We start from the raw sequence: 26161 nt of genomic DNA, 5'->3' as shown, positions 1-26161 counted from the left end.
CCTCATTTGTAAATAAGTATCCAATTCCTTCTCTATTTAACATCCTCAACGACCTAAAAACTAAACCCCCATGTCAAATTCCAACTCTTCGTCGGTTAATATGGTCGTATGTGATTGTGGCTTGAATGCTCGTATACGAACATCATGGACAAGCAAGAACCCAGGAAGACGTTTCTGGAGTTGTCAGAAGTACAAGGTAAATTAAGCTTTGTTGAGTTTAACTGTTAATTAAGATTTTAAAGTGAATTTATTGTTATTTTAGGATGAGAAAAGCTGTGATTTTTTCATGTGGATTGATGATGAGATGTCTAGACGGGCAAGGAATTTGCTTGGTGAACTGAACCAGAGGAATGTGATGCTTGAGGAAAATCTTTTAAAGCTGGAGGAAAAACTGTATAAAATGAAGAAAAAGAAGAAAATGATGAAGAAGAAGAAGAAGCAAACCCAAATTTTGTTATTATGCAGTATGGTAGTTTGTATGTTTGTTGTCATTGTAATTTTAGCTTTTAGCAGGGAATTGAACAGTGGACAAAGGAAGTATCTACTATGAATTATTGTATGTAATCAATGGAGTAAATAATGTTATTCTTCTGTTAAACATGTCTCATAAAAATTAGCATAACAAATTACCTTTCACTTCTTCTGGGAGGAGATACATCCAAATCTGAATCACTTTCAGTTTCAGCTTTTTCACTCTCAGTCTGAGAAGTTTCACTTTCATTTAGAACCTGAAAAAAATGAAAATTTCTATCACAACATGAGGGAATATTGAAAAATGTTAAATATGAAGGAAGGTGCATTGAGAACCTGATTACCCAAGTCGCTCTGAGATTCTGCAGGTGGAGGTGGAGTGGGAGTGACCTCTGTAGTAGTTTGTGATTCCTGTGTTGGGATGATCTCTGTAATTTGATCAATTGATTGTGGCCTCCTGATTGGTAACTTCATTCTTGGTGCCATTTTTGTACCAACAACTTGAGTTCTTCTTAACCCTAACTCTAACACCACTTGATTGACCATCGTCATTCCCAGCTTGTTTACCACTCTTATCACCAATAGTTGCAGCCCTTCCAACACTTTGACCCCCTTCATTCCCAGCTTGTTTACCACCCTTGCCACCACTGTTATTAACATCAATTGCAGCACTTCCACCAGTTTCACCATTATCTCCATTCTCAGCATTCTCAACTACTCTTCCTGGACATTTATTCTTTCTATGGCCTGTCTGCCTGCAAATGTTGCAATGTTGTATCCTCCCACTACTGAATCTCTGAACTTGGGGGACATCATTGACAATATTTTTACCTTTCTTACCACTGTTACTATCCCACTCCTCTCTTCTTCTCATTCTTTTTTGTCTCCCTCTTAATTTCTTGGAAATTTCAGGTGGCAAAAGAGGTTCATACTCTGTTTCCTCCCAGTACTCCTCCCCTTTAACTGCTTCAATAGAAAAACTATATGATTGTAAGTACTTATCTCTTTTGAATTAGTCTGAAACATAATCAATTGGTTGCTACCTTTTTCATGTATAGCAGCTATTGCATGGCAGCAAGGTATACCCTTGAGATCAAATACTCTGCAGTCACAAGTCTTCTTTTCCAAATCTACAGTCACTGCTTTTATTTCACTCTTCACTAGATATCTACTACTTCCATCCCAAGAAGCCCTCCATTCTCTTGAATTTTTAACTGCCACATCCAACAGTTTCTTAATCCTTGGACACAGTTGCATCTCAGAAGCCATCATCCCTTCTCTTTTCTCCCTAACCCTAGTCATCAGCTTGTAATGGATTTCTTGCATCATGTTCAGCAGTGGCAAGTACCTATTTTAATCAAAAGAGTGTAGTCATGATTCTCAAACCTATGACAATTCAAAATCCATGAATTAACCAAAGAGTGGTAATTAACTAACCTCTCATTTATTATCCATGAATTGAAACATTCTGACATATTGTTCTCTATATTGTCAGCTTTAGGAATAGTGGAAATGTATGTTTTAGACCAAAGAGCTGGATTACGCTTCTTCAAGTGCTCATGTGCTGGTTTACATAGTGTTGCAATCTGCTTCATCGCATTTTTGTGTGCTACAGGATGTGTGCTGCAAGCAGCTGCCCAGAATTGCCTTTTTAACAAAGTAGAAGGATACCTGCAATACATTTATTAATTCAACAGACATACATATGTATCTAACAAGTCTATCAAGTACAAGTTTCAAGTGGTTAGACTTACTTTTTTCTGAAGTTGCTATAGATATGCCTAGTGCAAAATCTATGCTCAGCTGCTGGTAATAGTTCCTTAATTGCATTCTCAAGCCCCTAATAATTAGCAAGTAATGCATATTTATTTAGCAAGTAACACATATATATATTTAGCAAGTACTACAACAATTAACAAACCTTTTGTTGATCACTGATAACTGTGAAGCCAGTTCCATTTCCAAGCTCCAAGTCAGCCTTCATTAAGTCCACAAACCATCTCCAACTATCAGTGGACTCTGTCTCCACTACTGCATGACATATAGGGTACATCTGATTATTTCCATCCCTATCAACAGCACTCAGAAGCTGCCCACTACAAACAGTCTTCAGAAAGCACCCATCTACTCCAATCACTGGCATGCAGCCTGCTTTCCATCCATTCTTCAATGCAGAGTAGCAAACATACATTCTTTGAAACCTATTAATATCACCATCATTGACCCTTGTCCCTGCAATCTTCACAGTTTTGTTTGTATTGATCTTCATTAATTCATGACCAAAATCCCAAACTCTGGAGAAATGTTGTTTCAAGGACTCATGAACACCTTCAAATGCCATTTTTCTAAGCCTCATTGCCTTGATCCATGGAATTTCAATCTCCATCTCTTTCCTAATGCATTCTATCATGTCTTTAACTTTCCATGTGGGATTTTTTCTTATCCTCTCACCATACTGTTCAACAAGGTACTTCACACTTGCTAACTTGTTCTTATATGGTTTAGTGCACAAGTGATCATTCAGCAATGTTCTTATCTCTACAGTGTCACTATTTGCCTTCCTTCTCACCCAAATATAAAAAGGGCAGCCTGATTCACACTTAACTTGGCACCTATTTGTGTCATTAGCACCAAACTTGACAACCCTCCTTTCTTTGATGCCATACTCCCTCACCATTGATCTGAACTCATCCATGTTCACAAAAGCCTGGCCAACTTCCCATTTTATCTTTCCTTTCCTAACTTTTTTGGTAACACCAATAACATGTCTCCTTCTTTTCTTTGTTATTAGTGGGGGACCAACATATCCAATCTTGTTATTTTCATATTCACTTGAGCTCCCAATTGACCTCAACTCATCTGAATCAAAGTCTGATTCACTGTAATCCCACTCTTTTATCCCTTCCTTGATACTTCTGTAGTTTTTTCTGTTGCTCAAAAATTCTTCATCACTTGCATCATCAATATCTGAAGCCCCACTGTCAAGCTCTTCAGTTTCTTGCCCACTGTCAACATCAAATTTGTAAGATGGGTCATCAGGGTCACTGTCTTCACTACTTGCATACTCTTCTTCATATCCCTTCAAAAATTCCTCAAGGTTTTCTATCTTGTCTTCATCATTGTAATCATCCCCACCACCATTATCATCAGCAGACAAACCCTTATTCTCATCCCCACCACCATTATCATCAGCACCAAACCCCCAAATGGCTTCATCAGTCAAAGAACTATCAACATATACCTCAATCTTACCATATCGTTCACACAACATAACCATGTCCCTAACAGAAGCATCATCATACAACATACAAATTCCATCACCAAAATCATGCCCATTATTTTTAAAATACACCAGACTCTCATAATTATAATTAAACATTTTGGGCCAATCATCCAAGTCCCGAAAAGAGAGTGTATCGGGGTCTGCATTATTCACGACATCACATCGACCACCAATATAAACACATTCAGGTTGCGGACCAAACTCCCCATGATGATTAACTTCCACAGTTGTAAAACTTGACATATTGTTTCATAACATTTACAAACCCTAATCAATTAATAACTACAAATGAACACAAACAAACCCAATATAATCACATGTATTATATTAAATAAACCCAGAGTATATATAAAAAAACACAGAAAATAATAAATACATACCCAAAACAACAAACTTGAAGACACCCGGGTAAAAGAACAAACTTGACAAAACCCTAATACAAACCTTTATCCAAAGAGATGAAGAAGACGAGCAGAGTAGAAGATGATGATGATGATGATGATATCGATGACACTTCGGGGTTGCTCGCACTTCAATCGCCTTCAATCGCTGTGCTAGGGTTTTTCCCCAATTCCGAGATGAGGAGTTCGATCGTCTTTGTCTTTGTGCACTGTTTGGAGTGCATGTAAATTGGCCGTACTCTTTATTTTTTCATTTTTTTAATTTAAGTTGTATGAATATGTGACGTGGCATCAATTTATTTAAAATTTTATTCTGTATTTCCAAGTCATCAGCCAAATCATCTTAACTGACGGTTTTTGTTCAACTTTAACATTTTCCGTTAGGGTTTTTGAAAAAAGATAACAAACTGATATAATATAATATTTCAGTGCTTTAAATGAGTCCTCGTGGAGAACGTGGAGCTAGTTGAGAGAATTGAGCGAGATGGGTGGCCACTTTGATATAAAACCCGAACTAAAAGCCCCAAATATCCTATACTGTCCAAGATGGCCCGTGACGTTTTAGCAATACAATTCTCAGTAGCCACTTCATATGACACTTTTGTTTACCAGGATTTTCGAACGGCCGATGATACTCTTGATTTTTTGGGACCAGATCTAATTAATGCATTAGCGTGCACTCGAAGCTATCTTAAAAAGGACCGAGACATGTTGCATTATTGAGGTGATATTAAATTAGCCTTCGTATAGATAATTTGCCAAATTATATGCTAATTGTCTTATTTTACTTTGACTGGGCTATAATAAATTCTATTTTACTCTGTAAATATTTTCTGGTGTCTGTAAAGAAAAGAAATTTTTAAAACTTGTTCCAATAGCTTTTTGATGTGTCCAGAGCTAAAATTTACGGATAGGCTACATCAAATGTGTGCATGGATGCATGATCATATTCTTGCTAAATAAAAGAAAGATTGGTAATTTTTTTTATAATAATATTGCTAAATAAAAAAAAAGATTTAATAATTTAATTGGACTACATTCTAGGAAAGTGTTGAACAATTAGAACAGTGGGTGCTGATATTGCTGTTTATCTTCCATCAACATCCTATATAGCCCATATATTAATTTCATTTTTCTATTATAATTTGCTTCCACTTGCGTCCTGTATATCCCAAATTTTTAACTTCATCCGCAATTCTATTGTAATAAACTAACAGGGAGATCTCCTTGAATATTTTTGATCCAGCATCACGCTATTCTATTGTAATAAACTAACAGGGAGATCTCCTCGAATATTTTTGATCCAGCATCACATATTAATGCATATAATCTTTCCTTGTTGTTTGTGCTGACTTCTTTTGTGTCTGCATTCTCTATGGGTCTATTGGGTTAACAAAGAACATTTTCACTATTGTTAAGTTTGACGAATTTGAAAATGTAAGCATTCTATAAGCTGTTGGCATTACAAAATAGGTATACTATATTTAAGGGCTGCTCCGAGAATAAATTTATAGATATTGCTTTTTATGAGATGATGAATCTTCTGCTTTTGGTAAGAAGATGGTAAAAGAAGGATGTACATATTTAGTTAAGCATTGCATATTATTCTTTTGCCATTTTACACATTAACAATTCAGAATTTTCTTGCCATGTCAGTGGAGGTTTTGAAACATGTCAGTTTCCCAACTCTTTCATTCTCATATTTCTGCAAGTAGGCAACAAATTGGCAATGGGTGTACTACCATAGTTCCATATCTAACTATAGTTTTATGTTTTCTTGAAGGGATGTGATGGTCAAATGTCGAACTGCACATCCGTTTGATTATGGGTTTGAATCATGAAAAAAAGTCTTCTTATGAAATTCCTTCTAGTTTTGTAGCTTCTCTCTGTTGGTAGACCTTGTGGCTCAACATCATACAATTTTTCTTCCAGTTGCATGCCTTTTTTCTATTGTGGCTTATATTATGTTCCTAATTTTTGCACATATATATTTCAGGAAAAGCAAGTCATCTGGTGGGGGGGCTCAGGAGCATGGATAATGTTTATTTTGGTTTGTGGATCTATCGTCTTTGCATCATTAGATTAAAACTCTGGTGTATTGTAGTGAATAATGTTTCTTTTGGTTTGTGGATCTATCGTCTTTGCTTTGCTTGGTATCTACTTCTCTTTTGACTGAAAAACTTGAATCGTGGTATCGTATAATTTTCTTTTCACTGAAAAACTTGAATTATGGTATTGATCGTTCGGAACAAATATTATATCATGGGGGGGTTCTGCTTCTGCATCCTTTGAGTTGAAAGTCTTCTGCATAACAAACATGTCTTTAATTAGATTCAGTTTGCGTTAGTTAGCAATATAATATTAGTGACCGACTGCTTGGTCTGATTATAAGTTGTCATCAGTGTCGTGCTATTTGATGTGCTTAAACTACAATAAAAGTCAAACTGATTTAAAATACAAAAAAAATACAAAACAAAAACGAACGTATCAATCTGACCAAATAAACACGTATCCATGACACATTAGTGGGGATGGTATATTGTTCTGATCAGACAAATATCCCATTCGAAATTTAAAATTTTGAATATATTGAACTCGAATTTTTGGATTTGTATATGGATTTAAATAATACTGAATTGATACCCGATCTGAAACCTAAATTTAATCCAAAACTGATCATAACTCGAAATTTGATTCAAATCTAGGACATAAATAATATATTATATGTTGCTAGCGTAAAATAATATAAGTTATTTTCTTTTTCAAATTTTAATTGTTAAATTTTTTATTATATCCAAATATAATTATTATAGATTAGTATCGCATTTTATATTGTTTTAAAATAAAATTTAAAATTTGTGATGAGATTTTATAATAAAAATAACGGTTATTCACGGTTCTCCATTGAGTAATGACCTTTATATAATAGATATTATAATATATATTATATTTAATTAAATAATAATTAAACTTATCATTATAAATAATATTATTTAAAACTTAATTAAATACAAATTAAATTGGTGAAATAGTTGACTTTAGTATCAGTTAAAATAATATAGAATCCGACATAAATTAGAATTTAAAATGGTAGAAAATTGACTATAATATCAATTAGAATAATATAGGATTTAATATGAATTAGAATTTAAATTGGTAGTTAAAAGTTGACTGTAATATCAATTAGAATTAGAATGACCAATCAACCAATCGAGTAAGCAAACTTTTAATGTTTCGTCTATTATAATATAGTACAGATAGATATATATTGTAGATATAAGTATATAATATACATATTTTTATAATATTATTCGAATAATATCAAGACTGTCACATATATTTAGTCAATTACAAATTTTTATTTCAATATCGAACTTTATAATTTAAGATATAATTTTCAAATATTTACAATAAAAATTCATTTATGATAGAATACTTAATATTATTTATTTTAATATATTTGACTACTTATTGATTAGTGTATTTAAAATTTAGCTAATATTTAGATATAATTAATAGTGTTTACATGTATGAATAATATTAAATGGATTATATTATTTGTAATCTTGGATTCCCAAAAGATATACGATGTGATAAGTGAATTTTATATCTACTTGGAACGCTTCATTACAAGCTTAAGTTGGTATTTTGGACTCAAGTTGTTGGTATTTTTAATATATTTTTGTGTTATTGCATTTCAGACATCAGTAAAATGAAGAAAGGAGTTTTTCAAATAAATATTCTAAAAAGAGATTATAATTGGAAGTCTAGGCCATTCTCAAGTTGTAGAGAATCTCGTTAGCTTCGCGTGGGCAGTTGAATCACCTAATTCTGACTAGTAGAACTCAAGATACGGTCAAAAGAAGACTTGTCAGAAAATTTTCAAAAGGCCAGTAAGGCCGCGCCAGAACCAGCGCGCCCGCGCCCCAGAAATCACTATTCCAACGCGGCCGCGGCTGAAAGTAGCGCACTCGCGCCCTGTTTCTGCACCAGAATCGTGATTTTAGTCGAAATTGAAGATTTTGAGAAATCTGGTCATCCTGGAGCCTATATATATCAATAAAAAAATATTTTTAAGAACAAGGAGACCAGGGAGAGCCATACGAAGACCTAGAAGAGCACAAGACGGCCACGGAGAAGAAGACTTTTGTATTCTTCAATATAGTTGATACTTGGATGCTTGTTTTCGATTTATCTTTGAACCCTAGTACTCTTACATTATTTATTATCATGTTTTAATTGGAACCCATGGTGACGATGAGTTCGGTTATGAACTAATCGTTGTCATGGGGTTCTAACGGATTTACTTATGAATTTCTATAGTTAATTTGTTTCAATATCTTGGTGTGTGGTGATTGATTGATATCCTAGTATTGGTTGTGCTTATTCGTCTTGTGTGCGTAACTAACATATAATATAGCGTGTTAATCTCTATTGAAGCGAAATTGAATATAGAGATTTAGAACTTGTCATGCTAGCATAGGTTCATGTATAATTGTTATGCATGATTCATAGGTAATTTTAACCATCTTACCTGCCCTATGTAATCACGATAGATAAATTGCGCATTAAACCTTTATGTTGTCAAATTTTATAGACATATAGGGTCTCAACATAATTGGTGTCTATTCAGCTTCTATCTCCTTTGGGGATGTATGGTAGTAGGGTATTCGTACAACGAAAGTTGGCGTTTACTAGTTTCGTGTTATCTGATTAGTTGTCATCACCATAAGGTTAAGAACAATGACTTTGAATGAAGTAGTAATGAAATTAGAATCCCATATTTGTCTCATATAGTTAATTCTATCACCTTTATTCGTAGTTAATTGCATGTTAGTTTAAACTTAGTTATAAACATCTCAAACTTGTTATTGTCTTAGCACTGAGCGATGACCATATCATTGTTGCATATGTGCATAATCTTAAGTTAATTAAAAAGAGTCTCTGTGGTAACGAATCTGATTTATATCTTATACTACTCGCGAACGCATATACTTGCGTGTAATTTTAGCGCGTGTTTTCGCCCTAACAATCCGATCCAAAATTCGACGAAATTAAATTTCGATAACCCAAAATATTTAAATTTGAATTTTATATTACACGATCCGAACCCTACTCATTGCCATCCTTATTTTCCGAAAAAAATCATATTACATAGCAAAAGAAAACATGGATGCATATTTTCAAAAAATGATATAAAAATGAGTACGTTAAGGGATAAATCAATTAAAATGAGTTAAATTTACGAGATTCAGCCTTTCACATACCCCCGAGCACAACTTAGAGAAATCGAAAATATCAAAAATAAAAATATTGCCGGTTTGAAAAAATACAGAGAATTAAATAAAGGTTAAGTATCAAATTTACCATTATATAAATAGGAAAATATCAAATTTACCACTTTGGAATCTCAAATTGGCTATTTCACACAAAATTACCAATTTTCGGTAATAATATTGAGATGCTGTTACCTTCAAACCGATTTGAAATATGATCAATTTGAGACTTTCTGACTTAAAAGTGGTCATTTAAGATCCCGAATTTTTCGATAATAAATTTAAAAGTTTTCTAATTATGTATATTGTTGTCACCTAGGTAATTAACCCAATTAATTAATATTCGTACGAGCGAATACACTTAAAACTTAACAATGATGGTTTAAAATGTTGAACTACGAAAAGTAAGAATTACAGACAAGCGTAAAAACGCCGTGGTTTAAAATTTTGAAGCAGGCAAAGCTTATAAACTTGAACACTGACAAAGAGCAGCTAACCAAGCCAAGCCAGCTGAAATTCTAAAGATTTAAAATCAAGCAACTATTTGTATGCATCAAATTTATGTTGTAGATCTATATATACATACACACCCATTACAGACAGCCAGACAGGTATCTCTTTCATTCTTTTTAGTTTGACACACATCAACATCTTCTTGATTTTCTTTTAAATAATTGCCTCAAATATGGTTTCTAATAGTTCCCATCTTTATTAATTACACTAATGAATTTCTTCATTTATTAATTTTTGCATAAAGATTATTTATATTGCGGGTTCAAGAATTTTTTTCATTTTGCTATTTGACTTTTTTTATTCAGTTTGGTAGTTGTGATTTTAGTTACATATGCTAAAAATGTTAGTAGCCTTTATGTTTAGCTTTCATTTTTATTTTCAATTAAACATAACTGAAGTCTGTATGTATGCAATAGTCTATTGTGACTCCACTATCAATCTTGTTTCTGTCTGATATTGATTAGTGATCACTGTTTGTTTTTAATCTTTTTTTAGTTGTTGAGATGGCCTAATGTTTCGTCTTTGGTATTTTGCAGTTAAGGGTAAGGTTGTTTACGAAATAAGGGGAAGGTTGGTAGATTAGTCTGTTTCTTGAAAAAGTTGATGCGGAAGTCTTGTGCTCTAGTATTTTTTTTAGTATAGGGGGTTTTAATGATGTGATGCTTCTGTGTTTGTGGGAAGTTGTTAGGATCCTATAAAGCGACTATTTGGGAACTGGGCTATTACCAAATTCTGATACAGGGTGCTTTGAGTTCAGCTTTATATATGTGGAACGATTGTAATTATAAGGTTTAGAGTTAGTGGGAATGAAGAATTGGTCTGGAGGAGTGTTGATAGTAGGACTTGGTTTGATTTTACTTCTTCGGTACAGTTTCATGGGAAAACAACCGCACAAGCAGTCAGCTTATGATTTCTTTAATACCCATCCGTCTAAGGATTCTACTAATAGTGCAGGTAATTCTAATCAAATGAAAATAGAAAAAATCCAAAATGTTGAGAAAAGGCCCCACTTTGTTAATGCTGAAGGACTTGATGATCTCTATGCTTTTAGGAATATGTCTGAAGAAGAGTCAAAGGTTTTGCTTGTTTGGTCTCAAATGCGTATGCTTCTCTCGAGGTCAGATGCTCTACCTGAAACATTTCAAGGTATCAAGGAGGCTGCTGTCTCTTGGAAAGAGTTATTGTTATTAATTGAGAAAGATAAAGCTTCCCTATTGAATAAAAACATCCAAAATGACCAGACTTGCCCTTATTCTGTTGGCGTGCTGAGTGGTTTGAACACATCTACATCTAGTAGTGGATATATACTTGAAATTCCTTGTGGTTTAGTTGAGGATTCATCAGTCACGTTAATAGGAATTCCCAGTAGGGGACAGGGTAACTTTACAATTGAACTTGTAGCCTCACAATTTTCAGAAGAGCAAAATCCTCCAATAATTTTGCATTTTAAAGTATTCTTACCAGGAGAAAACTTGACAAAGGAGCCAATTATAGTTCAGAATACCTGGACCAATGAGATTGGATGGGGAAAGGAGGAAAGGTGTCCTAATCATCATTCCGCTAACACCACGAAAGGTACATTGTGTGTTGCCTTTCTTTTTATAGGCAATCCATGTAGCTCTAACTCAATATATGCAACATCGTTGTGTATATTTAGCATATACTTTGTGCCACAACTCTTGGCTTATACAAATAGCAGTATTATAGTTTAATAAGTGCAGAAGTAGCTTCTACTTTATACGGGTATGATATCAGACCTTATGATATTTCTTCAATATATGGAGAACTAGAAATAAGTTTCACCAAGTGAGTATTCCTATAGCTAGACGCTAGCTATGAAATTGCCAATATGAGCATTCATATTTTTATATAATCCATAGCACATGATATACGCCAATGCTATATTGTGTTTGCTTTTTGATGACTTTGAAAACTGGTTTTCCTTCACTCATTCCCAACCTCTAAATCCTCTGTGAATTTTGTTTAGTGTATATCTGCAAAAATAAATTCTTCTCACTGTACTTCAAATTTAGCAGTTTTTTGTTGCGTGATTTTGGCTTTTTTTCCTACTTCATTTTATTAATAAATGAGATCTTGTTGTTTGCTACTTTTTGACATGTTCTTAGTTCATATCAGTTGATGGACTGGCAAAATGTAACGAAGAAGTTGTCAAAAGTGCTGAAGAAGAAATTGCTCATGCTAGTAATCTTAGTGTCAACCAATCATCAAATGTTTCCGGTGGGAGTGCTCATGTCAGTGCTAATTTTCCATTTTCTGAAGGTAGCCCATTCACTGCCACCTTGTGGACTGGTGTGGAGGGATTCCACATGAGTGTGAATGGACGGCATGAAACATCTTTTGAGTATAGGGAGGTACGGTATACTTTGTAAGCAATCACACAGTTGAACTAGAGTTTGTGTGATCCTATTTTTTGTAAGTTTAAGATGATAATTACTCTTAAACTATGTGCATATGCAGAAACTTGAACCATGGTTGGTTACTGGAGTCAGACTGACGGGTGATGTGGAACCCGTGTCGGCAATTGCTAAAGGTTTGCCTGTTTCTGAAGATTTGGATTTGGTTGTAGATGTGGAGCACCTTAAAGCTCCACCAATTCCCAAGAAAAGGCTTGTACTCTTGATCGGGGTATTCTCTTCTTGCAATAACTTTAATCGGCGTATGGCATTAAGGAGATCTTGGATGCAGTATGACGCTGTACGATCTGGGGAAGTGGCCGTTCGATTTTTTACTGGCCTTGTAAGTGAGGCATCACAAACAAGAGCAATTATTATCAACTATTAAAATATATTCTTCTGTTTTCCCAAGTTTGGATTCAGAAAGCTGTAAGAGCTATTTTCTTCATATTTCTTGTGGCTTAAAACTATGTTAGGCACTAATTATAGTCCATTTTAATTTTATAAAGTATAAACAAATATGCGTGCTGACTTCGGGGTGGTTCATATATGATGTAGATAAGTACCAAGTTCGCCTAAATAAAACTCTTGATATGGTCAACAATGCTAATCTTTATTCCTTAATCATGATGTGCTTGGCCCATCTTTTCATACAACATTGTTATGCGATTCTGGTTAGAAGTACTTCTCTTCATATATAACTGTTTAAGGATGTTTCTTAAATTGAGAAACCTCTCACATCTAAATGAACTACTTGCTTTGCATTGATTTTTTTTAAGTATCCATCTATATTTTACAACAATATATGCTGCTGTTTCCAGAAAATGTTTGAAATTAACTTGACTTTGCTTGGATGGTTCATGTTATAACCTGCAGCACAAGAATAGTCAAGTCAACTTTCAGCTGTGGAGAGAATCTCAAGCTTACGGAGATATGCAGCTTATGCCTTTTGTTGATTACTACAGTCTGATCAGTTTGAAAACGATTGCAATATGCACTATGGGGGTACGTAGTTGAGAAAAATGTGTATATTTACTTTTATCAAAACTCTAGTTATTTTGTTCTTCGTATAGCTCAGAAAGCAGCATATCTTTCATTATGATCACTATTACATTAAGATTTACTCTATAGTTCCAAACTTCATTGTGGATATAAATAACAATGTATAAGATCCACTAGCAACATGACAGAATAGGTAGCATGGTTTGATGTATACTTTCTCGCCTTCTATATGGTGCTCCTATGTCTAGGGTGATTTGATGTATGTGTTTATCATTGCATTTACCTTTTAGAAACCAAGGGTCTTTGTAGAAACAACTTCTCCATTCTTAGGAGTGGAGTTAAGGTCCACAGCATTTTACCCTTCCCAGACCCTGCCCTACAAGTGGTATATTCCGGGCGTGTTTAGTTGATTTGGATTTAGTTGAATATTGAAAGCTATATAATTAAGTAGAGGAGAACATTGGTAAGATATTAAATCTGTAAATCAGGTATGAACAACAAACTCTTACCTAATGTTAAGCATACTAGAACCCTCCCATCTGCATAAAATTGTACTCTTAATTTCAAAACAGGGTTACGAAATAATGGATTAATAGCAGAATTTATTACAGAGAGGACAAGTTAAAATGAATGGTTATGGCAAAATTCTGAAATTGCGAGAACCAAAATATGAGCGATAACTAAGACGTGCAAGCGAATTAGGTACAATCATCCTGTTCCAGTAAACCAAAATAACCAGATACAAATTAAAATGAATGGTTATGGCAAAATCTGAGATAGTGAGAACTTAAATTATGGAAAAGGTGATTTTGTCTTGGGGCCTGCAGATATACTGCCTGGAGCTACGACTAACTTGTGCAAGTAAATTAGGTACCACTATCCTGTTCCACAAACCAAAGAAACCAGATACGAGATACTTGCTTACTACCAATCATCTTAAACGAGGCTAACAATGATAGCCTCCTTCAAAATTCTACTGTATATGCAGTGATATAATTATGTAGATGTTCGTGCAATAAATTAGCGAGGGCCGTAATGGCTCAAATCTGTCCTGCACCAGGCTGATTATAAATACTGTCTTATTTAATCTTGTATATATTAAACTGATTTGAGCTTTTTTTTTAATACTAATTAAGTTACATTTCTTGCTCATTTCCTGATTAAAAAATTTTATTAACTAATCCTAAGGTCAAATGTAATGTCACACTCTTGTCACACACATTGAAGTGGCTAGTTGCTTGACTTGGTGCATATGATAATTATATCTGCAGACAAAAATCCTCCCGGCTAAATATATAATGAAGACGGACGATGACGCTTTTGTGAGGATAGATGAAGTTCTGTCTAGTCTCAAGCAAAAGGTTTCTGATGGCCTCTTATATGGTCTTATATCTTTTGAATCAAAGCCCCAGAGAGACAGAGACAACAAATGGTTCATTAGTGCTGAGGTATTAGTCTTCTTCAAACTTATCATCATTGAATATTACCGAATACCTGTGAATGAAGGATGATTGTGAATTCTTTGGCAGGAATGGCCACATGAGAGCTATCCACCATGGGCTCATGGTCCAGGTTATATAATTTCCAGAGATATAGCAAAATTTATTGTGCAAGCGCACCAGAAAAGAGACCTGAAGGTAAGATAATACACCGTCTCAGTCTGTAATAACCTAACGGTTTCATTATTGCTCAGTGATAAATTTGCTTTGCTGGGGTTATTTCCCTGTAATGTCAATAACTAAAGATAAGGACCACAATATTTCTTTCTAGAGTTTGTATATCGCTTATTTTTTTTTCCTATAATAAAGTTTCTAATGCAATTGAAGAACACTACTAGTGAATGAGGTATTGTGCCTTTGGAGGGATACTAGTCAGAAGAGCTTGATGAAAATGAAGTTAATCTTATTGTCCAAGTCATTCAAGTTATATGAGTTAGATAAACTTATTCTCAATTTGAAATATCTCGCGCAATTACTACTCTTTCAGCTTTTCAAATTAGAAGATGTATCCATGGGAATATGGATAGAAAAATTCAAAGAACATGGTCACGAAGTGCAGTATATCAGTGATGAACGGTTTTATAATGCGGGATGCGAGCCAAATTACATTCTTGCTCACTACCAAAGTCCACGGATGGTCTTGTGCCTATGGGAGAAGCTACAGAAAGAACACAAACCTGATTGCTGTGAATGACCAGAAAAATGTATGAAAGCAACAAGAACGGCACCTGAGTTAAGTTGTATACAAATGAGGTTTGTTTAGGCATTAGATTATAATGTGATTTGTGATATAGTGACATTGTAAATTTCTATACAAATTATAATATTTAAGAAAGTGTTATTTTTAGGCGTCCTGTGAACTTGAGTGCGCCACCCTTTTTTTGTGTTACCAACTGCATACTAGCTTTTATTTTTGGGAAAAAATATTCTGATTAAACATATTAAATTAATAATTTTATTAGTAAAAAAGAAGATTATAAAATAATATGATCAATAAAAAAGTTAAGCACGAAATTATTGAAACAAAAAGAATATTTGATATTATCAATATTTTAAAAATTGGTGTAGGCAGTTTTTAAGCGGAGTAAAAACGCCTAATTTTTAAAAAAAATCGAGCAAAAATAATATATTAATATTGGATTAATTGCTGGCTTGCCGTTTAGATCGATATACATAGCATTATTAAATTTATTAATAGATATTATTACCCATATCTTTTGGCAGCAATTAACATTATTAAATTTATTAATGGTGGACACTAGTTCTGAAGCATCAAGATTCAAGAGCAATTAAGCTTTTCACTTTTCACTTTCAGTACCACTAATTTTGATGACGCACTCAAGTATGTCTTGTCAGTGACAAGTTGTCACTTCGCTCGCAAGTACTCCTTTGAAAAAAATTCAAAATAATTCACCGAATTTTGTTTTCTTAAACCCTAATACTAATTAATAATGAAGAAAACACAATTTCTCATTTATATAAATTTATTATTTACTTAAAATTTAACAACATTAAATTTAATTAATTTAATTTTAAGATAACTGATAAAAAATATATAAATAAACACTAAAATAATCTAAATAACAAAAGAAAATACTATGTCTCAAAAACGTTGCCTAAAATGTTGCAGAGTGATGAGTTTTCATCATGTTATTTTTCGGAAATGTTATTTTAAGAACTCTTTTTTTTTTGTTTCCAGAGCAAATAAATTGTGAAAAAACCAAATTACCCTTACATTCATATTTTTTAGTGTTTTAATTGTAAATACAAGGAGGGCAGTTTTGTCTTTTCACACTAATATTGCTCTGAAAATAAAGAAATAGCTCTGGAAATATCATTTCCCTATTTATTTTCTCATAAATGAAATGCACTCTTGTGTGTTAATATGAAATTTACAAATAAGAAAAAATAAGTGGAATTTTTTGAATAAAGACCCGTAATCTTACAATTATTTTAAAAAAATTCAAAATATCATAATTCAACGAAATGACCCTTTATATCATTTAAAAACGCAAATATAAGCATGTGTTACTACTTTTTTTTTATAAAACCTCCGTTCTTTCACTTTGGGCCACATAATTTTTTGAGGAAACACATTTTTACTATATGTTTATCTACGATAAGACGCATTTATAAGCCTTGTTTATAGATTAACACATTTTTAATATATTTTTTTATGATTAATTTTTTAAATTATTTATTTTAAAAAAAAAGAATTAGAAGAAACATAAAGTAAAATTGAGTTTTTAAAAAACACATTTATAAAATGCGTTCTAAGTGATAAAAAAACTCATATTTCACTACTCGCAAAATTTTATATTTTTTCCTCCAAATTATGATACGACAAGGTCATTGCCCAAAAAAAAATTTAAATACTTTTTGGGTATGTAGCCAAACAAAAACAAAAACTAATAATAATCCTAAATCACAGGGGACGACACGTCAACTTTCCGAATATAAACAGACGTGTCTATTGAATCCACTCCTGATCCTAATCCCTACAATATAAATTAAGATACTTAATCACGACTTTGGCGCAATAAAATCCTTACAATTCACAATTTCCGCAATTTTTCCTAATATAGTTGGTTATAAATTCGATCATCAATATAATTCAGTGACTTAACAAACAAGAACCAGTAGAAATATAAGGAAAAAAGTGAATTAGGGTTTGATTATAATTTTAATTGCTGTGTGTTGATGAATTGCGAATAACAAGAATAAAGAGATGGTTGTCGAAGCTGCTGCTGCTGGTGATGTTGTTATGGTTGAAGAGAGTAGCACTGTTTCCATTCAGTATACTTCTCTTTCGATTCGTGCTGCTGCTGCTGCTGACTCCCTTTCTTCGGTATGCGTATTTCATATTCTTGTGTTTTGTCTACTTTGTCATTATGTGTACGTATGTCTATGATTTTCATTTGATCGTGTGGTTTGTAATATCCGTTGTTATATTGAATATATCTGTTGCGGGGTTGGACCGACATGTGTTAGGTTGTTCAATATGTCTTGTCTGTTGCGGGTTGGGTAGTACGGTACACTTGTTGAAATAATAATATTGTGGGGAATTAATAGGAAATAGTAAGTGAATGATTAGAGGTGGCGGAAGTTATAATTTCACTAATTTCTTTTTTGGTTTTTGCAATGAATTTATTATCTCATAGGTTGCGTGATTTAAATTTTGATATGTAGTTAAGCTTGAATTAATTTACTTTGCTCTTTGGTGTGATAGGTTTTTGGGTGTTCAGCTACTATTCAGGCTACTTCCGTTATATCTACTGCCTCAAAATTTGCTCCAACAATTCGTTCCGGCAGTCACACGGATATTGGTCCTCGCAGCTCCAATGATGATGAACACATTAGTATAGATGATTTGTCTGCTTTGTTAGGCACCCATCGTAGGTGGCCGCAGCCTAGTTCCTTCTATGCTGTTTTTGATGGCCACGGAGGCTCTGATGCATCATCTTATGTCAAGAATAATGCTATCAAATTATTCTTTGAAGATGCTGATTTGCCAAAAACATTTGATGATGACGATAAATTTTTAGAAGACATGAAGATTTCTCACCGGAAAGCATTTTTATTGGCTGACCAAACATTGATTAATGAATGTAGTGTCCGCGACACTTGTGGAACAACCGCTCTGACTGCTTTAGTCCTAGGAAGGCATCTACTAGTAGCAAACGCTGGCGACTGCCGTGCAGTACTTTGCAGGAAAGGGGTTGCTGTTCCAATCTCACAAGATCATAGGCCAAGTTATCTTCCAGAACAAAAAAGGATTGAGGGTTTAGGTGGCTACGTTGAGTATGGTTACCTTAACGGTGAATTATCTGTGACAAGAGCCCTTGGTGACAGGTACATGAAATTACCTTCTGGGGATCTGTCACCGCTCACTGCAGAGCCAGATGTTCAACATGTTCTGTTGACAGAGGATGACGAGTTCTTGATTATGGGTTGTGATGGAATCTGGGATGTGATGTCAAATCAAGAAGCTGTAAGTCTTGTTCGACGCCAGCTTAGACAACACGACGATCCGCTGAGGTGTGCCATGGCTCTCGTAGATCAGGCTTTGAGGCTGGATGCATTCGATAATCTCACTGCAATCATAGTATGCTTCTCTGCCCCTGCTGAACTCAGAGACGCTGTCTGTTCTCAGCGACCAAAGTTAAGATGCTGCAGCCTATCTGAGGAGGCGCGTAACAAGTTAAGGAGTTTGCTACAAGGCAACTAACTGAATGCTTATTATTGTAATTGATTCATTGCTGAACTCAAGCAATGTCGCTGTACATAATTACATTTTTACCAAATAATATTAATTAATAAATTTTTGTGCCCACAACTTTGTAAGATTGTTAAGCTTAGTCTAGTTTGTTTGAAGAAGGTTGGTCTGTGTTCTGTTCAAGTATTACAGAGAGTGATCAATTTTTTCCAAGACAGTAGGCCAAGGTGCTTTTGCTTCGTATTGGCTGGCTCTTATCATGATTCATGTGAGTATTTTCTGTATTAGGAGAGGAATCTTGTGTAAATTGCATAAAACTTATATGTCTTATTATGAGAGGAAGCTTGTGTGAATTGCAGAAAACTTCTTTGGCATGGTTAACAAGGGTGTTGGTGGCTGGCGAATTGCAGGCATGTTTTAAGTGTTACAAGAGAGGAACTTCATACTGACAAAAATTCAACCTTTGAACCGGAATGTTACTTAAGGGGTGATAGTCCAGGATAAACAATTTTTATAACGTAGCATATGCATTCACACCGTGTTCCTACTCTACACATACCGCATTCTTTTACTCGCAGCATGATATGGTGCATTCCCCAGATATTTTACTTTACACATACGGTAGTCTTTTACTGATATGATATAGTATACGTTTGTTGTGGATCGGACCCCGAATTTAAGAGCAAATGTATTGCATCACCCAAATAGCACAATTAAGAAGAAAATAATGTAGGATGAAAGAATCTGCAGAAGTGAACTTGGAAAGGGCAAGCAAGATTATACCAAGAGGAGACTAATGTGGGGGGATGATGAAGGGGCACCCAAAAGAACAAATAAATAATTAGATATGTACGATATAATCAAAAGATAGTTGTTCCTATTAAGTATTAAACGATAATTGTGATTTTTTTTTTTTAAGAAAAAACATGAATAGAATGACGCGATGTTCTAAAATTTTATTATCATATTTGTTGAGTTGAGCGGTTCTGAATTTGATTTTTGGTTAATTATTAAAGTTGAGGTGGCTTACAAATTTTAAAAATGGAATATCAACTTTGCTGTTGTAAACAGCAGAAAACGTTGACCACGTTTACGACCCGCAACCATGTAATAATTTCACTGTGCATCTCTGTGTAATAAAGTATTGTAGGCTGCTGCTGCTACAACTTTGCATCTAATTTTCATTTTCATCCCGGAGCACAAAAAGAGATGGCGATGGCGAGTATTGCTCGAAGAAAGATGACTTTTATTTCCAGATATTCCGGTTCTCTGACCTCAATTTCTAGAACTTTCGCTTCTTCATCATCTGATGACAACGACGTCGTTGTCATCGGCGGTGGGCCCGGCGGCTACGTGGCTGCAATTAAAGCAGCTCAGTTAGGTCTCAAGACTACTTGTATCGAGAAACGTGGTACTCTTGGTGGTACTTGTCTTAACGTCGGTTGTATTCCTTCCAAGGTACTTGCTTTATTTATTTACTTTTATTTCCTTGCTGTTTTTTCTATTTTATTTATATTCATTTTCTTTTTGTATATCTTGAATTACTATGTGCCTCATGAATAAATTATATGTAGTTTTAATTGAGTTTGATGCTATGTTTTGTGTTTTAATTACAATTTGTATGATCAGTGGCTTTAGGATCAGGTACTGCTGTAAATTTCGAGTTGCCAAGTTTTAGTTAGTTCCTTATTGCAGGTTATGGGGGATTTTAATATATCGATTTGCTTCACATACGAGGTTTATTTCAATTTATTATGTTTTAGTTTTGTGGAGTAGATTTAGCTTTAAGATGGACTCACCCTTTATTGTCTGTTGAAGGGATCGTAGAACCTTAGGTTAGGAGCAATTAAGATCTTCTACTGCAGTTTGCTAGAGGGATAACTACCACCTGCAATATGTAAGCACCTGCATGTGGTTTTCTCTTGAAATGGAGGAGCTTATTTTGTAATTTGTGAAAGGATAGTAATGACAGAGGCAACCTTAATACAGTATATAGTAACAAGTCAACTTTGTCGGTTTTGAAGATGAATTAAGAGGACACTTTCACTAACGTATCTGGTAGGATTAACAGAAATATAAAAGTGAATCCAGAAGACTTCGTTTGAAGAGAGGTTTGTTATGCGAACTTAATCAAAAACAAAATAAATGCACCAGACCTATATTAAAATCAGAACTCCGATTAGCCACCTACTCGCATCATTATCATCTCCTTTCTCTTTCGTTTTCTCTATTCCAAACTATGTACTTACTGATGGAAACTCTGTATATGGCTAATTTTATGGCGGTGTCAACTTTTTGTTTGGCTAATTTTATGGTGGTGGTTGTGAGGGTAAACAGAACAGGATTGAAGTGCTTCTGTGGTTGTTTGTAGATTGGTATATGGTATTTGTGGATAAATGCTATAAAATATTAGGTGGTATATACCTGTCTGTGGGAGAGTGAAAAAGGATATCGAGATGAAGAAGGCATTCATTGTTCGTGCTGTATCTGTTATGTTTGTTACTTTGATACTCCAACTCTGGTTCTACTCAGTTATTGTATATCATTACAAGCTTCCAATTTTATTTTATTTTTTGCCAAGTACAAGCTTCCGAGCTTATAATGGGATTAGTGTACTTTAGAGTTTTATTTTATAATGAATTTATTTTGTGTGAAGTCATTGCAAGTACAAAAGAGTAGATGAACATTGGCTAATGAAATATTGTAGTTGACTCTGTGTCTTTATACATTTCATGTTATTTCTCAGGCACTTCTTCATTCCTCGCACATGTATCATGAAGCGAAACACACGTTTGCCAACCATGGTGTGAAGTTCTCTTCAGTTGAGGTTGATCTACCAGCAATGATGGCCCAGAAAGATAAAGCAGTATCTGGCCTAACAAAAGGTGTTGAGGGTCTATTCAAGAAAAACAAGGTGAACTATGTTAAAGGCTATGGCAAGTTCATCTCCCCATCCGAAATATCTGTTGACACCATTGAAGGGGGAAACACTGTGGTGAAAGGCAAGAATATAATCATTGCTACCGGCTCGGATATCAAGAGTCTACCTGGTGTCACCATCGACGAAAAGAGAATTGTTTCGTCAACAGGAGCTCTGGCTCTATCAGAAATCCCTAAGAAACTTGTAGTGATTGGAGGCGGATATATTGGTCTTGAAATGGGTTCAGTGTGGGCCCGTCTTGGCTCAGAAGTTACTGTTGTGGAATTTGCACCAGATATTGTTCCAACAATGGATGGTGAAGTTCGTAAGCAATTTAAACGTACCCTTGAGAAGCAAAAGATGAAATTTATGCTGACAACTAAGGTGGTTTCTGTAGACACTACCAGTGATGGTGTAAAATTGACCCTTGAACCAGCAGCTGGTGGTGATCAGAGTATTCTTGAAGCTGATGTTGTTCTTATTTCTGCCGGAAGAACTCCTTTTACTAGTGAGCTCGGGTTAGACAAGATAGGAGTTGAAACTGACAAAATGGGTCGGATCCCAGTTAATGAGCGATTTGCTACCAACGTACCTGGAGTATATGCGATTGGAGATGTTATCCCTGGACCGATGTTGGCTCACAAGGCAGAAGAAGATGGGTTTGCATGTGCAGAATTCCTTGCAGGCAAAGTAGGCCATGTGGACTATGATCTGGTTCCTGGTGTAGTGTATACGCACCCTGAGGTGGCATCTGTTGGAAAGACTGAAGAGCAGGTTAAGGCATTAGGAGTTGAATATCGTGTTGGAAAATTTCCTATGCTAGCAAACAGCAGGGCCAAGACTATTAATGATGCAGAGGGACTGGTCAAGATAATAGCTGAGAAGGAGACAGATAAGGTACTAGGTGTCCACATCATGGCACCGAATGCTGGGGAGCTTATTCACGAGGCGGTGCTGGCTTTGCAGTATGGGGCGTCAAGTGAGGATATTGCACGCACATGCCATGCACATCCAACAATGGCCGAGGCCTTGAAGGAGGCTGCAATGGCCACTTATGATAAGGCCATTCACATTTAAAGATCTGGCACACTTGTTTCTCTTCATGCTGTAATTGTGAATTTTGGAATAACATAGCCAAGCGGCAAGCAATGCGATTGTGTAAGCGTTGAGTACATTAGTTGAGCCATAAAGTTTTACGTTTTCTCCTTTGATTGGTAGTATATTAGATCTGCTGTATCGTAGGTGTATTTGAAATGCTTAATAACGGCAATGCAGTTTCGTTTCAATTTCTTTATTACTTTTGTGAAACAACTGTAATTTTGAATTTGTTCTACATAAATTCGTTTCTACAAGTTTAATTCCTCTTATAACATTCGTTAGCCTTTCTTTTCTTGCATGTTAGTACGGTTTCTATCTGTCTTTAACGAGGTTATTAATTTTGTAAGCCTCTTATTGCATTACTTTCGTAACCTTCTCTTTGCTCTTTTAAGGCCGGAGCATTATATATTAGTGCACATTTCATATACAAAACAGAGCTTAACGAAGTTTATGAGAACAATGGCCTCCTGTTCTATTAGCTCCGTCATATTTTTTTGTGTTATTCTTGTCTTTTGTTCCTCAACTCCGTCATTCGCCAAGATAAATTTGGTTAATGTAACTTCAGATCGTGTTAAAAATGTTTGTAATGCCACAGAACCACGGAACCAACCAAGGTGCTATGAATACTACAAGTCTGATCCTCGTAGCTCAACTGCAGATTACAAAGAACTGGCGGAGATAACAATCGACTTGGCAAATTCAAAATGCAAAAAGCTCATACATTGGCTGAATTCCCATGCTAAAAATGAAACAGATCAGGGATACAGAAGACGTTACCTTCGGTGCTCTAAGCATTATTCGGAGGCCCTTGAAAAACTTGATGGTGGGAAAAGGTATCTGGAGGCAAAGAAGTTGGACAGTAAAACTGTCGAAGATCTAGCTGCGTATGCAATCGAGGATTCTAGGGAGTGCATTGGTGATTTTGTTAAAGTTAATACAACATTGGCATTGTTAAATAAGGCCAAGGACTTTGAGTTTATTACTTCTTTTGTAAAACCAGCTGTTGAGTTGAGTCTCAAGGCTGCTAAAGAAACCAACTAACCTTAATTCTATTCTTTACAGTATAATTTACAAAAATGGGCGTTTCGTCCATGAAATAACAAGATAATTTACAAATAAATCATGTTTTTTTAAAGTCCTTTCAAGATCTGTTCAGTTCTCTCTCTCTCTCTCTCTACTTAAATCATGTTTATAGCGATTTTTGTGTAAATATTTGGTTATTTTTAAATTAAAATTATATTTTGAAATCCATTCAATATTTACTAGAAGTCTGGAATTTGATATAAAACACTTGACAAATTATTTTGTGAAATAAGTATTGATCATTCAAATAAAATGGGCTGTTATCAAGTTAGCCACACATTGTACATTATTCAATCCAGCTGCTTAGCTGCAGCTTATTTAGTTAATTTTGCAAGCAGCCTGGTTCGCACATTAAGAAAATACAAGAACATAACAGGAAAGACAACTGATGCTGTCTGTCTGGTATTCAGCTTAGGGGATGAACAGGAACGGGTTTGTAATCGACAACAATCACTTTCTCCAATTTAGGGAGTAATTTATTTGCATATTCAACATGGGCAGGATGAGCTACATATTCTGCAATATCTTGTGTGCTGTCAAAGGTTGACTCGAAGATGTGGGTATAACCTTGGTTCAGGTTCTCCTGGCTCACATCCATTCCCCTGCAACATACAAATACAGATTAAATTATCTTGCTTTAACATATCAAAACAGACAGTAGTGTGTTTGTGTACCAGCGGAATGAAATCATGGGAGGCACGAGAGAGACAAGATTGGCGTAACCCTGGATAAGATTATCTATCTCTTGTTGAGTAGTTGTTTGTGTAAACTTTGCTAGAAACAAGTGTTTGTAATCCCCTCCACATTTCCCACCCTTTTTCTCCTCTTTACTTTCGTTTTCCATCTCTCTTTCTTTCTTCTAGTTATTTGATGGAACTACATTCTATCTTATTTATACACCACAACACCCCCCATATCTTTGGTGGTGTTTGCTTCAACAACTTCTTATCACTGTCCTGAACCTACCTCATTTGTCTCAATTATGTATCCAGGGGAAGTAAAACTTTACTCAAACTTAATTATATTACATGTTTAAGACTTCCCTCTCCTCTTTGCGTCTTTGCAGTATATATATTTTCATACTCATTATTGTTTGCTAAAAGCAAAAAAACAATCCTAATTTTCTCAACGCGCAGAAAGAAGATATGACAATGATCCCCGCAGAATAGAAGAAGATGTTACTTTTTTCCCGATAATAAACCTGAAAAGATATGTTTCAGCAGTAATTTTCTACGAGGATCCGACCAAATTATAGTACATTTTGATTTCCTGTGACAAAACATAAATCTATTCTTCATTTTTATAGAAAATGTTAAATTTTGGTCGATAATAGAACGGCTTCCAATATTATCCAATTCCAGAGATTTAATTTTAGCTTTCGGCAAGCTCTACATGACAACAACTGGGCCAATATGTTATATATCCTGGAAGTTTTAATATCTATAGACGCATTTCATTGTTGAGGGTCCACTATAAAATTTACATATTTGTTTGCTAAATAAGGAAGGATCGCTGATGTGCAGATGTAGTAACATATGGTGACTGGTGAGTGCCGTACACTCATACACGGGGGAGCTGTTGTGCTTTCAAACTTGTACATCAAGTCTAGATTGAATGATGAAATGATGCGTACTACTCTGTTTATGTTTCTCGTTTATATGAATGTTTAAATTTTGGCAGGTTTCTTGCAACAAAATAATGTTGTTTTATTGCCCTTTCATCCCATTTTCTTACAAGAGCTCAAATCACAGCAATTGCCGCAAGCTTACAGAGGATTTTGGGAGCCAGCCGCATGACAAGGGGAGTTGAGTTGTTACACAATTATGTGTAAGAGCAAGTCCACTCCGAAACTAAAATGACAAGTCATTCCTATAATTTCATATCAAAAAGTATATTTTGAAATTAAAATAGTATTTTCGACTTCAATACTAATTCTATTTTACAAAAATATTTTCAAATTTAGTAAAAAATTTATCTTTCTTTCC

The 26161-nt window shown here is 34.7% G+C and overlaps 5 protein-coding genes and 1 long non-coding RNA gene across 8 annotated transcripts; 5 read left to right on the top strand and 1 right to left on the bottom strand.

Annotated features, from left to right (window-relative positions):
• Positions 1–5791: 5791 nt before the first annotated feature.
• Positions 5792–6368, top strand: LOC141683685 (uncharacterized). Of its 2 annotated transcripts, XR_012560404.1 has the most exons (3): positions 5817–5828; positions 5939–6047; positions 6152–6368. It is a non-coding gene; the product is annotated as an uncharacterized LOC141683685 (long non-coding RNA). The 2 variants fall into 2 exon arrangements; XR_012560403.1 differs by having other exon boundaries at positions 5792–5828; positions 5939–6368.
• A 3487-nt stretch (positions 6369–9855) lies between these two features.
• Positions 9856–15712, top strand: LOC141684524 (hydroxyproline O-galactosyltransferase GALT3). Of its 2 annotated transcripts, none has more exons than XM_074489544.1 (8): positions 9856–10042; positions 10481–11519; positions 12081–12316; positions 12423–12701; positions 13235–13363; positions 14632–14808; positions 14890–14997; positions 15347–15712. In XM_074489544.1, the coding sequence occupies exons 2-8, from the start codon at positions 10751–10753 to the stop codon at positions 15551–15553; spliced, it is 1905 nt and encodes a 634-aa protein (XP_074345645.1). In that variant the 5' UTR covers positions 9856–10042; positions 10481–10750; the 3' UTR covers positions 15554–15712. The 2 variants fall into 2 exon arrangements, with proteins under 2 accessions (XP_074345645.1, XP_074345646.1); XM_074489545.1 differs by lacking the exon at positions 9856–10042 and having other exon boundaries at positions 10762–10898; positions 10996–11519.
• Positions 15713–17349: 1637 nt separating this feature from the next.
• LOC141682598 (putative protein phosphatase 2C 2) lies at positions 17350–19326 on the top strand. Its single transcript, XM_074487290.1, has 2 exons — positions 17350–17707; positions 18089–19326. The coding sequence occupies exons 1-2, from the start codon at positions 17588–17590 to the stop codon at positions 19085–19087; spliced, it is 1119 nt and encodes a 372-aa protein (XP_074343391.1). The 5' UTR covers positions 17350–17587; the 3' UTR covers positions 19088–19326.
• A 787-nt stretch (positions 19327–20113) lies between these two features.
• LOC141684030 (dihydrolipoyl dehydrogenase 1, mitochondrial-like) lies at positions 20114–23292 on the top strand. Its single transcript, XM_074488857.1, has 2 exons — positions 20114–20533; positions 21822–23292. Exons 1-2 carry the CDS (start codon positions 20285–20287, stop codon positions 23070–23072), a joined length of 1500 nt encoding a protein of 499 aa, XP_074344958.1. The 5' UTR covers positions 20114–20284; the 3' UTR covers positions 23073–23292.
• Positions 23293–23552: 260 nt separating this feature from the next.
• On the top strand, positions 23553–24134 carry LOC141686084 (pectinesterase inhibitor 2-like). Its single transcript, XM_074491142.1, has one exon. The coding sequence runs from the start codon at positions 23553–23555 to the stop codon at positions 24132–24134; it is 582 nt and encodes a 193-aa protein (XP_074347243.1).
• Positions 24135–24582: 448 nt separating this feature from the next.
• On the bottom strand, positions 24583–25020 carry LOC141686082 (stress-response A/B barrel domain-containing protein HS1-like). The gene is made up of 2 exons (XM_074491141.1): positions 24851–25020; positions 24583–24778 (listed from the first exon to the last, which is right to left on the bottom strand). Exons 1-2 carry the CDS (start codon positions 25018–25020, stop codon positions 24583–24585), a joined length of 366 nt encoding a protein of 121 aa, XP_074347242.1.
• Between the last annotated feature and the right edge of the window lie 1141 nt (positions 25021–26161).

Source organism: Apium graveolens, chromosome 9 (genome assembly GCF_009905375.1).
Source record: "Apium graveolens cultivar Ventura chromosome 9, ASM990537v1, whole genome shotgun sequence".
NCBI lineage: Eukaryota > Viridiplantae > Streptophyta > Magnoliopsida > Apiales > Apiaceae > Apium > Apium graveolens.
Note: the sequence above shows the minus strand (reverse complement) of the source record. Positions and strands in the feature narration are given on the sequence as shown.

Coding starts and splice junctions, on each gene's coding strand:
- LOC141684524 (XM_074489544.1), top strand. CDS start 10,751: ATGAAGAATTGGTCTGGAGGAGTGTTGATAGTAGGACTTGGTTTGATT. Junction 11,520..12,080: donor TTCCGCTAACACCACGAAAG/GTACATTGTGTG, acceptor AGTTCATATCAG/TTGATGGACTGGCAAAATGT. Junction 12,317..12,422: donor CATCTTTTGAGTATAGGGAG/GTACGGTATACT, acceptor GTGCATATGCAG/AAACTTGAACCATGGTTGGT.
- LOC141682598 (XM_074487290.1), top strand. CDS start 17,588: ATGGTTGTCGAAGCTGCTGCTGCTGGTGATGTTGTTATGGTTGAAGAG. Junction 17,708..18,088: donor CTGCTGACTCCCTTTCTTCG/GTATGCGTATTT, acceptor TTGGTGTGATAG/GTTTTTGGGTGTTCAGCTAC.
- LOC141684030 (XM_074488857.1), top strand. CDS start 20,285: ATGGCGATGGCGAGTATTGCTCGAAGAAAGATGACTTTTATTTCCAGA. Junction 20,534..21,821: donor TCGGTTGTATTCCTTCCAAG/GTACTTGCTTTA, acceptor GTTATTTCTCAG/GCACTTCTTCATTCCTCGCA.
- LOC141686084 (XM_074491142.1), top strand. CDS start 23,553: ATGGCCTCCTGTTCTATTAGCTCCGTCATATTTTTTTGTGTTATTCTT.
- LOC141686082 (XM_074491141.1), bottom strand. CDS start 25,020: ATGGAAAACGAAAGTAAAGAGGAGAAAAAGGGTGGGAAATGTGGAGGG. Junction 24,779..24,850: donor CCCATGATTTCATTCCGCTG/GTACACAAACAC, acceptor TGTATGTTGCAG/GGGAATGGATGTGAGCCAGG.